The 15311-nt window shown below is 44.8% G+C and overlaps 1 protein-coding gene across 1 annotated transcript in view; it reads right to left on the bottom strand.

Annotated features, from left to right (window-relative positions):
- UGCG (UDP-glucose ceramide glucosyltransferase) overlaps window positions 1-14897 on the bottom strand; it is a 32711-nt gene extending 17814 nt beyond the window's left edge. Inside the window, exon 1 of the mRNA XM_068422728.1 lies at window positions 14613-14897. Coding sequence (XP_068278829.1) covers window positions 14613-14710 — 98 coding nt within the window. The 5' untranslated portion in view covers window positions 14711-14897. The remainder of the gene's footprint in view (window positions 1-14612) is intronic.
- Between the last annotated feature and the right edge of the window lie 414 nt (window positions 14898-15311).

The raw sequence follows: 15311 nt of genomic DNA, 5'->3' as shown, positions 1-15311 counted from the left end.
AGGACTTAATAGGAAACCCCAATGTCACTTGCAATATAACAGCAATTGTAATTAAAAAACAATTAACATGTCACTTGGTCTTGATAAAACGCTCAGAGATGGAGGGAAGCAGACAAATCTGAAAGAAGGAAATGGTGGGTAAGATTCAGGTGCCCACTTTGTAGTACAGACTTCTTGTGGCTGTCTGCCAGCAGAGAAAGTCATAGGCTTGTACATGCCTGCAAAAAAAATGAAAACAAAAAATGTAACCCTACTGTTTGCATACTAAAAGTTTATGTTGAAAAGCATGCTGCAACTGGTTAGTGCTTCATTACATGCCAGCTGAGGGTAGAAGGCAGACCAAATATTTCATTCACTTCTAATGAGTATTTTCTCCTGTACGACACATAGCCCACAGACTAAAAAAAGAAAAGGACCTTAGAATGTAATGCACTGAAATCACAATGGGTAGTGGAGAGGAGGGGAAATGATTTAAAAAAAGCAACCTTAAAACAAACTCAAAATTAGCAAGAGTTAAAGCTTCTCTGCCAAAAAAAATAAAAGATTGAATTAAAGGTCTTGAGACAGCATTGAGTGAGAAAGAACCTAGATTGTGGTCATTGTAATTTTTGATAAAGTAAATGTTCTCAAAAACCAAACATCAATTTGCTCTTCCAGTTTTGGGAAGTAGTTTGATCAGTGGCTAGTAATGAAGACAAACAAAGATCATAAAATGCAGAACAGTAGAAATCGAATTGAAATCATATCTAGGGCTATCTGACATTTTGAATTTGAAATCTTCATACACAGATGAAATTCTTTAAAAAGCATCTTTCAAACATTATCACAAAAGTCATGTTCAGCAGATGCAATCCATAACTTGATACAGTCTTTTTTAAAGGGAGGCAGGGGAAAGAAGGGGGAGTTTAAACTTCTTTTGAACATGTTTTGGAGTTTTAAGTAGAAAAAACCCTTATCTTTCAGGAAGAAGAAAGAGCAAACAGTACAGAACTCAACTTAAAACCAGCAAACACTCCCCTTTTTTAATCTAGAAATTCCTCTTCTACTCCCCTCCCTGTGCCCACACCTGCATGATAAAAGAGAAACAAACAGGCTCCCATACAATAGCTTGTAGTTAAACCTGAAGTAATGGGAACGAACCCTTTTACTGTCCAAATCCTAGACAGTTTACAATTCAGCAAGCTGAAATGAAACATACTTAACAAAAACACAGCAAGTTGCCTAAAACACAGCTACTACTGGATCATACTAAGCATTAAAATGAACACATGGTTTTTCCTTGTAGTCTATCTGCAGGCTGCCATCAAGATAGCAATTCATTCCCTCTTTCTGCTTTCCCACACCCTCAGCCTACTAGGGGCTATACAGCAGTCAGCGCCACAAGATAAATTGGACCAGCCTGCTGATCAAACAGAGAACTATCCCACAGAAAAAGCTAGCTTTCTGATCTGAGTCACCATGTAGCCACATGCTCACTAAAGGCAGATTAGAATGGCAGAAATGTTTAGAAAGGTGTAGGGGTAGGAGCGGATTTGGATTATCCCTTTGAGCATCAAATCAAGAGCCACTGAGGCGTAGAAATACAAATGCTTTTTGATGCAGACTCCTTGCAACAAATGTTATGCAACTTCAGATGCATCCAGCATGATTTGTGTTTTATTTATGAAAGCATCTCCAGTGGATTGCAGTAACCCTGGGCCAGATAAACCAACCACAGCAGAAAGCTTTTAGTACAGGATCAACCCCTCAACATTAAGTATAGGATCTTTTAAAACACAAAGGTTTAGAACATTTGTACTGTGAGACTATTAAATTTGGTTTTGACTTCTATTTTGCAAACCTATAGGATTAAAATAGCTCAGCTCTATTCACTTCATAAGACACAAGTTTAAATGTCAACATCATTTGCCAAACATTATCTAATGTGCTTCCCACGGACAGCAGGTTGCTCCTTACTGCTCCCTTTGTGACAAAGATCCCTGCCACCCATAAACATTTTCCAGTTTCTTCTCCCTAAAAGCTTCCAAAACAGTTAACTGCCAGTAACAGAACTGTGTTAATGACTAAACAGAAACTACATTAAAGAATCATAAAGCAGATACCATACTCATATTTTTTCTTAATTTTCAGTGGATGACAAGCCATTTTTCATTTAACTCAGCTGCAAGTGTTTCCGGAGTACAAAACAGTATACCACTGAAGCAGAAACCTTACTCAAACATCATTTCACACAAGTTGAACACAGTCCCAGGCTCTATTACCCCCAGTTGAGGTAATAAAAAAAGCTGTAAACCTTGTCTGGACCACACAATTGTCAGCAAGACAGTGTCACTGCCCTCTCACTGCAAATGCCTTTGAGAGCTTGAATAAGTCTCCTATATATAAAGAACATCAGAAAATGAAGAAAGCAATTATAAAAAAAGCCTTCAAAAGCAAATGCTAAAGTAACACTTCTACACTCAACATCATATCTGACAGTATTTCAGAAAGGCTTTTTTTTTTTTTTTTACATTTCCAACTGTCACAAACCAGAAAAACTAACTTGGTAAATTTCACCTGTCTTCTCTCAAAAAAAAAAACCACAACACACAACACTTGGTTCACAGACCCTCAAAAAAGCCATTTACCTCCCTCACAACTACACAATCTACATAAAACAATCTGCTTGGAAATGCTGTTATGAAACATATGTATCATCTGTCTCCAAAATACTTAAAAGGAAGTGTGGAGTATCTTAATTTTGAAACATTTCATTAGTATTTCAAAAGGTTAACATCACAGCTCTTGACCCTGTATTTCAACCACCCACTGTCCCCCCTCACACTCTGCAGCCAGTATAGCAGGCAGGGCAAAGAGCAGCAAACACCCATACAGACTCTTGCAGCCTGAAAATCCTGTCTACTCCCCCCTCTTCCCTAGCCCATCATAGAGATCTGCGAGGATGAAGGCAGGAAGATTTTCTCACTTTCTAGTTGCTACTCCTGTTATTATTAACACTCAACAGTTCAAAACATATGTTCTCATGAAGATGAGTCTGAAAGTTTTGTATCTCTTTTTAACCCAGAATCTTACTTTACCAAGGCTTGCAATAAAAATGCATGTCGATTTAAGCTAAAAAAGTATTTCAGTAGAAAGTGCTTACAGTATCTCCTCAATAACAGCTCAGTACATGGACTGAAATCTGATTATTCTATGTCTAACAAGGTATGCATATGACTAGAGAAATATTTTTTCTGCTTCATAATGAAGTGTAGCACACTAGCCATTATCAAACCAAAGCATCAGTCACCTGGGAAGTCATTACTATACAGGCATATTGAAACAAGACCTCAAGACAAGCACTTACATATAGGACACTTGCAAACAACGTAAAAATGAATGTTTAACTTCATTTACAGATTCCTCCTCATGGACTGTACTGCTGACAAAGCTGAGATGAGCCCTACCAAGGGGGAAAGAAAAAACCGTAACAGTCTTTGGTTTACAAAGAGATATTTCTGAAGAGGGGGACAATAATTCAAGTGGTCTAAAACAGACCAAAACAACTAGCAGCACAAATTGGCCACAAAGATACACTGCTATCCTGCTGTTTTCATGAAAAAAGATTGGTCCAATAGAAGCACCTTCAAGTGTTCACAAATTGCTTTAAGATATACAATTCCACAGGAAAAAGTTACAAGTAGCACTGCCGAGATAGTCCTAATCTTTCACTTATTTCAATGCTTCACTTTGGCTTTCTATCTTTGCCTACACTTGTAAACATGTTTTTACCTTTCTTGTCCAAAGGACAGCATAAGACTTCCTTTATGCATTCTACAAGCTTCAATAATTTGGCTCAAGGTATGAAACCACCTCAGCCAATTATGAGAAGGTATAGTCTAGCCTAGGTCCTCATCAACTATTATTAAAAGCAACATATTTAAGAAAGTGCAAAATTATTCACCTTGCAATTAGCAAAATTAGAAGCTTTTTTTGACCTATAGTAAAACATTTCTCACAATAAAGTAATTAATCATTTCTTTTAAGCCATAGTCATCAGTAAAATGCAAAACCAATATTAAGCATGTCAAAACCACAGAACCTCATTTCAGTTAAAATAAAATTTAAAAATCCCAGTGAACTCTGACACCACTATTTGGTACTATGCAACTCCCAGGGAGTGATGGACACAAATATTGAAGCGTGCTCTAGTAAACCAGTAAAACTAGTTACATACTTAGCATGTCAGAGAGCAGTTCTGACAGAAATTTCACAAATTAATTTTTAAAGTGATTTATTATCATCTACCACTCTACTCATCCACTTTAATCAAAAGTTACGCCTTTATGGAAACATGTTTCATGTAAAGCCTTAGCTTCTTTAAACTTCTTTGAAATCTTCATATCCTGACATATTCTTCCTCATCTCACTGTTCAGCTTCTTCCACTCCAGCTGACATACCAAGGCTGGATGCTTTTTTACCCTCCAAGAGCTCCACATGCTTCATTAAGCTAACCCATTTCATTTCCCTTTACATACTCCTAAATCTTATAGTCTTCCATATTCCCCTTCCACACAAACCACTCAGATGTGGTTTGTTTTCAACGCCCACTTGTCATATCTGTTGGACCATCTTCCCTCCTCTCAACATAAGCATACCTTCCAGTCTGCTACAATTCCTCTCCTTTAAACCTAGCCCAGACAGTCTTTAATCTAGGCTTTGGTTCCTTGCATTCCGTTAAATCATTCATGCCCAGAGCCACTACTGTCACCCCAAAGTTTACAGTCTCTGTCTTATCCTCCTGACTCACACTATTAAAAAAAAAAAATCAGCCTTTCCTAACTGCCTCCAACATCATGGGTTTTCTCCCACATTGTTATCACTCTCAGATTTCTGGTTCTGCACTGTTTTTCTTTCCCTAATTATTAATCTTGTAATACAGAAACTCATTCAACCACAGTCTTAGTACAAATAACTCAAAAATTAACTCCTGCTTTCTCCAGATCTGTCTTCCCTTAAGTATTACCTAAATTTAAGTCTTGTGACTGCACAGTGTCAGGTAAATTTCAACTTGTCTAACATAAGCAACATACACAGCTTACATCCTCCACACAACCTCATTCTCAGTCTATCACTCCATAGTAGTCCAGGCAGCAGCCTGGCTGTCATCTTTCACAAAATCACAGAACAATAGAGGTTGGAAGGCACCTCTGTAGATCACCTACTCCAACTCCTGGGCTCCAAGTGGGCTTAACTAGAGTAGGTTGCTCAGGAGCTTTCACAACCTCTCTGGAAAGCCTGTTCCAGTGTTTGACCATGGAAGTCTTCATTTGTTTCATTTGAATTTGTGCTTGTTGCCTCTCATCCTGTCACTGGGCACCACTGAGAAGAGTCTTGCCTGATTTTCCTCACATCCCTCCACACCCCTAAAAATCAAGTATTTATACACATTGATGGGATCTCCCCCTGAGCCTTCTCCAGGCCGAAGAGTCCCAGCTCTCAGCCCCTCCTTGTATGTCAGATGCTGCAGTCCCACCATCATCTCTGTAGCCCTAAGCCAGACTTGCTCCACTATATCCATGTGTCTCATACTGGGGAGCCCCAAACTGTGCACTGCACTCCAAACAAAGCCTTATGGTGCTGTGTGGAGGGGAAGGATCACCTTCCTCAACCTACCAGCAATGCAGCCCAGGATGCTGTTGGCTTGCTTTGCCATCACAGGCACATTGCTGTTCATAGTCATATTGGCATCCACCAGTACTCCCAGGTTCTAATCTGCCAAGCTGCTTTCTACCCAGTCAGCCCCCAATCTGTGCTGATACATGGAGTTATCCATGCCAGGTGCAGGACTTGGCATTTTCCTTGGTTGAGCTTCATGAGGTTCCTGTCAGGCCATTTCTCCAGCCTGTGCAGGTCCCTCTGAATGGCAGAACACCCACGTGGTACCTCAGCCACTCCTCCCAGTTCTGTATCGTCAGCAAACTTGCTGATATGTCCCACCCTCCAGGTCACTAATGAAGATGTCAAACACTACTGGCCCCAGCACTGATCCTTGATGATTTTGTGCCTCTCAAACTTAGCATCCCTTCAGCAGTTTCCATCTTCTATCACAAGCTATCATTATCCTACCTATGCACTGTGCATAGAGCAAACTGCAGAAATTTGGTCCAGCTTTGAGCAGGGGATTGGAACTGAACCTTCAGACATTTCCAGCCTGAAGCACTCTGATTTCCTTCCCAGTGCTGAAAAACTGACTCTCACCTCTGCCTCCAAGTTGTTGAGAAAAGTCCCAGCCACTTGTGTGTTTCCCATACCCTGTCATTTTCCTGTGTTCCTCCCCAGTAACTGTACTCAACTTCTTATCTTTGCATTGCTATCCTTCATATTTGCCTTTGCTACAATGCTGTCATTCACTTGCTAAGTTGTATGGATGTAACACTTGCAGCAAGTTCCTTTAGGTTTCTGCATAAATAGGGTCCATTCTCAATGCACACATTATTGGAGACATGGTGACTGAGAGAAAAAGCAGGAACATTAAAATGTTACCGAAGATCAAACAGAAGGCTCACATAACTTTCCAACTTTTCATGCTTCTCCAATGTCCCAGTTTGTGGTCAAACATTCAAGTCCTTTTTGCTTGCTTTTAACCCTCTAAGAATTTTTGCAGAAAGAGATTGCTAATATAGATCATGAGCTTGCTCCATTCCCTGTTCCACATATACATCACAGGCAACAATCTATTGTTACAAGTTACCAACATTTTACATCAAGCTTGTCATCAGCTACATAACTGGAAAAACTATTTACTCTAAGGTAGACAATCTGCATGGAAAACTTCAGCATAGGTGATTCAAGTTCAATAAAGATTCAACTAAAGAATGAAGACAAACCCAAGGAGAGAAACAGCATCTGCATGTGCTAGATATCTTCCAGCCACTTCCTGGAGAAGCTCCAGTACAATCACACTTGCCAGTTTTCTGTTAGAGTTTGGTTATCAGCAAGAGGGAAGCATACCTCTAATCTCAGAAATGAGTACATGCATTATCTCCAAAGTCTATCAAAATGTTAGTTTACTTATGCCTGGTAACACTTGATAATAACAGGCGAGTTCTCTAAAGATCGCCTTTTAAATTAGATCTACACTACATCCCCCCCAGCTCCTATCTGTAACTGAAGCACTTCCACAAACCGAAGAAAAACGCAATCCTACGTGGCAAAGTGAACTGATCTTAACATCTACTTTAGCCAATCTATTGCCAGACACTGACAGTGGAAAATATAAGACAGCCCCGAGGAAAAGATAGCCCCACCAACAAGCAAAAATTTCAAAAGGAGATGACAGAAGAGAAGCACAGAGGTCAGAACAGGGCAGGGTAAGTCTGGACACAAATCATGGACTGATCAGCAACGGAGAGACAAAGAGAAAAACAGGGTGACAAGACAATCAAATAGGGCCAAGAGAAATAGAACTGTTATTTTCTTAAGAATGAAAGGTCACAATTACTGTACAGAAATAGATTATTAACCAAAAGATCAAAATGACTTCTGATAAAAAAAAAACAGGAGTCAAACACTGGCTACGTGGGGTTTTTTGTTTAGGTTTGGAAGCCATGTTAGAAAGCTCTTCAACATTGCAGAAGTAATTCAGGGAACTCCAGTTTTATGCATCTCTGCAAACCAGATTTCCTCCTTGTGTGCATATGCATACACTAAGCCTATTAATTACTTTTAGTTACATTCAGGTGTTCTATTACATTTATATGTTTCTGAAAGTCTCAGGTTTCACTCAGCAGACAAGGCACAATGGGCCCAGTTACATCCAAATGCCACACGAATGCAGAATTTGTTATTTCTTCATTGGCTACTGTAACTTATAGACAAATTATTTTAAAAAGCTAAAACCAGCAATATGTTAATTAAGTGACATGCACTACCCTTCCCACTTACACCTGGGAACCAAGACAATGATCAACCTCAACATCAACTGACTGTGGATGCCTTAAGTGATTTACATTAAGTGCTATAACTGGAATCACCACTGACAACTGTTACAAGAACAATGGAGACTCAAAACCAGAACATGACACCGTGAGTTCAGTTTTATAGACCAAGCAAATAAAGCAGCAAGATAAACAACTTACGAGCTTTACCAAACATTTTCTAGGAACTCTGTGGCAGAGTCAATGTTGAGTGCAAGTCACCAAAGATTCAGTTTAACTTCCTTAACTTAAAAGCCATTCTATTGCCTCTCCTCTGTCCCAGAATAACTTTACAATACACACCACTACTTGTGTTCAAGGTGAAATAATCACCAACAAAAAAGGGAAAGAGTTATTCAGAGAGAAAAAAATAAAACCTTTCATTCATTATTATACTAAAGTCTGAAGACAGAGTAGGGAAAGTGAGATCAGATTGATTATGCTTAAAACCAGCATTTTCCAGCTTCTGCAGGCTTCACTTGCCAGTTTATTTTAGAAAGAGGCACACTATGTTCAGAAAGCTCCTATTGTTATTAAACTAGAACCACCTATTTTGAAATACAGTTAAAACAGCAAATCCACTGCCATGGATCTTGCTAGCCTGTGATACAGAACTACAAGACGTGTTAGAGAGCCATAAACCCCAAAAAACACCTTTAGTTTGGGGGGTTTGGGGGTTTTTTGGGGGGAAGGTTGGTTGGTTACTTCTACAAGAAGGGCCAGAAGAATGATCCAGGGAACTATAGGCCTGTCAGCCTGACCTCGGTGCCAGGCAAGGTGATGGAACAGATCATCCTGAGTGCCATTACACGGCACATGCAGGACAATCGGGGCATTGGGGCCAGTCACCATGGATTCATGAAAGGCAGGTCCTGCTCGACCAACCTGGTCTCCTTCTATGACGAAGTGACCCGCTTAGTAGATGAGGGCAGGGCTGTGGATGTAGTCTATCTAGACTTCAGTAAGGCATTCGACACTGTCTCCCACAGCATCCTCCTAGACAAACTGGCTGCCCCAGGGTTGGATGGGTGGACTCTTCAATGGGTTAAAAACTGGCTGGATGGTCGAGCCCAGAGAGTGGTGGTGAATGGGGCGAAGTCCAGTTGGCGGCTGGTCACTAGCGGTGTTCCCCAGGGCTCAGTTCTGGGGCCGGTGCTGTTCAATATCTTTATAGATGATCTAGACGTAGGGATTGAGTGCACCCTCAGTAAATTTGCAGATGACACCAAGCTGGGTGGCAGTGTCGATCTGCTGGAGGGTAGGAAGGCCCTTCAGAGGGATCTGGACAGGTTAGATAGATGGGCCGAGACAAACAGCATGAGGTTCAATAAGAACAAGTGCCAGGTCTTACACTTCGGCCACAACAACCCCATGCAGCGCTCCAGGCTGGGGGAAGAGTGGGTAGAAAGCAGCCTGTCGGAAAGAGACCTGGGGGTGCTGATCGACAGCCAGCTAAACATGAGCCAGCAGTGTGCCCAGGTGGCCAAGAAGGCCAATGGCATCCTGGCCTCTATTAGGAATAGTGTAGCCAGCTGGTCTAGGGAAGTGATCGTCCCTCTGTACTCGGCACTGGTGAGGCTGCACCTTGAATCCTGTGTCCAGTTCTGGGCCCTGCACTTCAAGAAAGATGCTGAGGTGTTGGAGCGAGTCCAGAGGAGGGCGACCAAGCTGGTGAAGGGTCTGGAGGGTCTGACCTACGAGGAACGGCTGAGGGAGCTGGGGTTGTTTAGCCTGGAGAAGAAGAGGCTCAGAGGTGACCATATTGCAGTCTACAACTACCTGAAGGGAGGTTGTAGTGGAGTGGGAATTGGCCTCTTCTCCCAGGCAACTAGCGATAGGACAAGAGGACACAGCCTCAAGCTTCGCCAGGGTAGGTTCAGGTTGGACATTAGGAAGAATTTCTTCTCAGAAAGGGTTATTAGACATTGGAATGGGCTGCCCAGGGAGGTGGTGGAGTCACCATCTCTGGATGTGTTTAGGAAAAGACTGGACATGGCACTTAGTGCCATGGTCTAGTTGACAGGGTGGTGTCAGGGCAACGGTTGGACTCGATGATCCCAGAGGGCTCTTCCAACCTGGTTGATTCTGTGATTCTGTGACTTTTTCCTTGATTTCACAAGACTTCTGTTCCACTCTTTGCATGTCCTCAGAATGAAAGTTAGTAAGAATCATTAAACAACTATTTTAATAGACTGATAAAATATCAAAATTTACCCCTCAGTTTCCCAAACAACACTTCAGCCAATACTATAAAATGTTTTCCTTATCAGCACATTATACACATGGTCTTCCATTTCAGATATAGCTATACACTTGGTTTTAGTTCTGAAAGTTCATTTTAGTTGTCCATACAACTACTCAACTTCAGATGGCTACAGAGTCAGTATACCAGACAATCTCCAACACTGACCTCTTCCTGCTGGATCAGTTGGTGGCTCAACTCCAACTGAAAAGCCTAGATGCAAGCAAGGAAGGGTCTTAGTGAATGTCCCAAGTTGGGTATAAAGGATAGCAACTCAAACAGGTCAAATACCACAGCCTTACTAGGTAGAGTAATATATGCAAACTGCATTTTATCTAATTACTAGCTATAAAAACCTGCTATTTGGTCCATGTTTACTGCATTTACTTCATCACTGAGAGCACCAAACCAAGACCCATTTCATAATCACATACATTAGACAATCCATAAAGACTGGCCTTTTGACTTAACAGTGTGTCTATTTGTATTTCATTGCTTCAGCCCACCCGTTTATTTTGAAGGAGTATGAAATCAATCCATCCTACTATATTTATCTACAAATCAAAATCATTCAAAGCAGGGAAGGGCAGTAGGGGAAAGAGGTGGCAAGAACCAGATTTTGCAAATACAGCATGGAAGAACAGACATTCTTCCTCAACTGAAACCTTGTGCAGTACCTCAGATACCCAAACCCTACATCTTTTAAAGCAAATACAGCACAAACCAACACAGCTGAAATGCTGTCATGACCTTAACCTTGACAACTGCTGACAGCACTTCAAGACAAAAAAGCTTACTTTCTTGAATAATCCCATTAATCTACTTAATTCACATATGTTCTAAGTATTTTGCTAAAATGAACATCTGAAATACCAACGGAGAACCACAGGAGTAGGACTGCCTAGGCCACAACAGCTTTTCTGACATGTTTCAACATTAATCTTAGTACTCCAGTGGCACAGATGAGCCCTTCCAACTCACCAGTATTGCTAGATGTAGCACAGATCACAGACAAATAGCCCCTACCCCAATGACTTTTAGAAATGTTAAACCAACAATACTGTCCATAAAGAGAAAACAGGAAGGTTAATTAGTGTTATCTGTCTTCTTCACTTCCCGTAACAGGTACAGTGTTAAGTAGTTTTCAGCATACGACAAGTATTACATAATTCTGCTCTAATACTACATCCTCCCACTGACATCAAAAGGAGTTTTCGACTGTAAGTGAAGACCCCTTCACACCTCAGTGTTCTAGGAAAAGGTGCAGTGTTCTGTGCCTGCTGTCCAGGACAGAACAGTCTCTGAGAGGAGGGGTACTTGTAACAGTGTCCAGCCACCAGAGTTTTCAGGCCACAGCATTAACAATCACCATCTATCTGGAGTCCCTTCCCCATAAGTGTGCTCCAGCAGCCAAAGCAAACACAGCTGATTACCTCCTTCTGCTAATTCCTTGCACAGGGGTATCTCGCTTGCAGGACCAGGCCATTTCTCCACATACCATTCCACCAGACAACACCACAACCCTCCTCCCTTGCGCACAGCAGTGCTTACAAGTGGCACAGGCTCTAAACTCACCAGAGCAGTGCTTTCTCCAGCCATCACCTATATCCCACCACCTCCAGTTTCCCAACACCACCACAGCAAGGACATATCTCTGGGATGGCTGCTTCAGGTGTCCAACATTTCTTGAATTTCACTATAAGCAAAGGGCAGCTGCATGGTCACACCATGGGGAGCAGCAGTCCTGTTTCCACAGATCTGCCAAACCACTTTAACTGAGGCAGCTCCTCCACAACAGTCCACCAACTCAGCACAGCTTGCAATTTGGTCACTCCAGTGCTACCAGCACCTAACCTCCAACCAAGGGCCACCTTTTCGCACTGAACACGAAATACCCCTGTTACCACCAGCCCATTACTCTGACAAAGATAATCAGCTCCTGGCTTTGGACCTGCTGAGATGGTATCTGAAGAGCCCTACTGGAAGCACACTTTTCTCCAGGGATCTCACAGGTTGGGACAAGACCACCCTGATTCTTACTCATCCCCTTCACAGCTGGCAAGTTTTCCACCTGTTAACACATTGTTTGCAAACTCCACACACACACACTTGCAACACAAATTCTGAATAACAAAAAACACAACTCCTTCCAAGCTTCACACCACTGCAAATACTCCAGGCCCAGGCCACATCAAGTCCAGCTGCTACCTGCATTCCCCACCAATTACTATCACACACAAAACAGTCTCAATTCAGGGAATTTACTTACTTTATTGCCAATTAAGAGACAATTAATTACTGATTTGAGTATTGAGAAAAAAAAAGAGAACCAGACTTTTAGGAAAGCACCTTTTGTCCTCCTTCCCCAGGCTCAGCTTCAGAGACCTTTCCTCCCCACCTTTCTATCTGAACTGCTCTTGTTCTCACTACTCTTTACACTCAGTCCCTCCCAAGCCCTTCAAGGCAACGCAGGAGGCAAGAGTCAGTGCGTAATGGTTTTTCTGCCACGCCTCACTTCTTACTCATTTTCCTCCACTGCTGGTTGCTGCTTAACTGTTACTCTGCTCCATCAGGTGTACCTGCTCTGGAGCAACTTACCTACAGGTTGCAATCCCTTTGGCAGACTCTCTGCCCCAGTATGGGTCTGCCATGGGCTGCAGTCTCCTCAGGGGTGGGTCACCCCCAGACTGCAGTCCCTCAGGATGTCGCCACCCCAGTATGGTATACCCATAGGCCACAAGCAATGTATACTTGCTCTGGCATGACTTACCTGCAGCCCACAGTCCATTCAGGAGCATTCCTGCTCCAGTGTGCAACCTCCACAGGAGGCAGTCCTTTCAGGGTGTAGCTCCTGTGGCATGGACAGCCAACAACATCCCCTTCCCTCTGGTTCTGCTCTATTCTCTCCTCTCATGTCTCATAGTGTATCTCATCCTTTTTTCCTCCTGTTTATCCTCTCGCATGTCTTCCCCCACATCTCCATTTGTGTCTCCTGCCCCTTGCAGCTGCCACTCTTTCTTAAAGATTTATGAGCAGCAGCACCACACACACTCATCTGATACGCTGAGGTTTTAGCATGCAATGGGCTGTTTTCATCAGCTTCAAAGCTGTTCACAATCAGCTGTGCCCACAGTAGTCCACAGTCTCTTCCCCCACCAGGCACCCTTGCAGCTCCTCAGTACTGAAATCCTGCCATTTGTGCCCAAGACAACGCATACCACTAGTTTTCAAGAAAGAAGGTAATTATCTGAGTAAGTGCAAGATCTAAAGATAACCAAAGTACAGTACAGAAAAGTGATTAGAGCTTATAAGATTTCACACTAAAAAAAAGAGCAAGGTAACAATGACCAAGGGCAGCAGAAGCAAATCTCTAGCTCCCATGAATTCAAGAGCTTTCCCTTCAACAAGGGCTGGCTGGGGTTTATCACAAGATACCTATCAGATGCATGTGCAACAGCAAGAAAGGAGAACAGATAAGCACAAGCAAAGTAAACAGAAATTCAGATATTTTCTAATACCTGTAGTGATGCAACAGTGGCCTTTTATTTAAGGGAGTAAAGACACGGCCTTCTACAGAAGGAGAGGTGTGCTCTTCCTTTCCTCACATAGCCACGGACAATTCCTCTGCCAGGCTCAAGCAGGAATCTGCTTTGTTTGTCAGCCACCAAAATGCAACACTCCTCACAAACTCTTAAAGCATTTTTCCTTGGAGTTATCTAAGAAGGATCTGGACCCACTATATATACCTTTTTTTCATTAGTACTACCATTATTTCTCAAAAAAAAAAAAGTGTACTTATAGGTAAAATTCTGTCTGGTCAGCACAGAGTACTGCAGTAGTTTGGTTGTTCTGCTGTACACTCACTGCACAGTCAAAAAGCACACATTTTGTAACTGCTGTGCACGCTGGTTTCCCACCACGAGCAGTAACTCCTCGCTTTAGAGGTGCTACCAGCAGATAACAAAGCCCGAGCCTTCCCCAGCAGCGCTGAAGGCAAAGGAGCAAAGACCACGGTGCAAAAAGCCGGCAGCAGAAACCCACCGAGAAGGGGCTTTACACGAAGGGCGATGCCCACAAAACAGCCGCCCGCCCCCGCGGTGCGCGCCGGGCCCCACGCCGGGGGCCGCGGGACGGAGGCGGGGGGCGCTCCCAACGCGCCCCCCGCAGCTGTGCCACTCCGGCCCCGGGCCCAGGGAAGGCAGGCGGGAGGCTCCCGGTGCCTGACACTCGAGGGGAAGAGGTGCCGCCGGCCCGCGGAAGAGGCGGGTGCGGTGGCGGGGGCCGAGGCCCGCTGCCCGGCTCCCCAGCGGCGGGGCCGCTCTCGGCGCAATGGCGGGTGGGGTGGAGGGGGGTGAGGGATCAGCGCCGGCGCCATCCTCCCCGCCCCGGCCCCGCCGCGGCCCGCACTTACGTGTAGATGATGGACATGAAGTGCATGAGCCAGAGCACGACGAAGAGGATGAGCCCGAAGATGGCGAGTCCCTCCAGGGCCAGGGCCAGCACCGCCATCCCCGGGGCGCGGCGGCCCGAGCAGGAGCCGGCGGCGGAGCGGGAGGGAGGGAGGGAGGGAGGGAGGGAAGACGGGGAGGGTCGCTCGGCGGCCTGTCGGCGTGCGGAGCGGCGGCTGCCACGGGGGAGCTCTCGAAGTGGCCGCTGACCCTCCCCCGGCGCGGCGGACTCCGCGCCGCCCGCACACTGAGGAGCCACGGGCCCGCCACCGCCTTTCTGTCAGGCGCAGACCCCGCCCCCCGCTCGCGGCCAGCCGCGGCGGGGCGGGGCGGGGAGTCACGGGGCCGGCGGCGGGGCGGGCGATTGGATCTGTTACCGCGCCCCTCCCGCCCCGGACGCAGGGCAGGGCCCAGCCCGCCGTCTCGCCCCACCGCCGGCTGCGTGACCTTGGGGGCGGTCCCGCTCGGGCCTCGCCGGGCCGGCGGTACCAGGCGGCTGCAGAGGGCGGGCAGGAGCCAGGCGGGGGCCGAGGGCGGCCGGGAGCGACAGGCGAGAGAGGGGCGGGCGGGGTGCGGGAGCGGCGGAGGCGGTTGCTCCTTGTCCTCGGGCTTCGCTGGTGGCTTTTAAAAACGCTCCCTGCCCCGCAAAGGCCTTGTCGCCG

Source organism: Nyctibius grandis, chromosome Z (assembly GCF_013368605.1).
Source record: "Nyctibius grandis isolate bNycGra1 chromosome Z, bNycGra1.pri, whole genome shotgun sequence".
In the NCBI taxonomy this organism is placed as follows: Eukaryota; Metazoa; Chordata; class Aves; order Nyctibiiformes; family Nyctibiidae; genus Nyctibius; species Nyctibius grandis.
The sequence above is the reverse complement of the archived record's forward strand: the minus strand, read 5'-3'. Positions and strand labels throughout refer to the sequence as shown.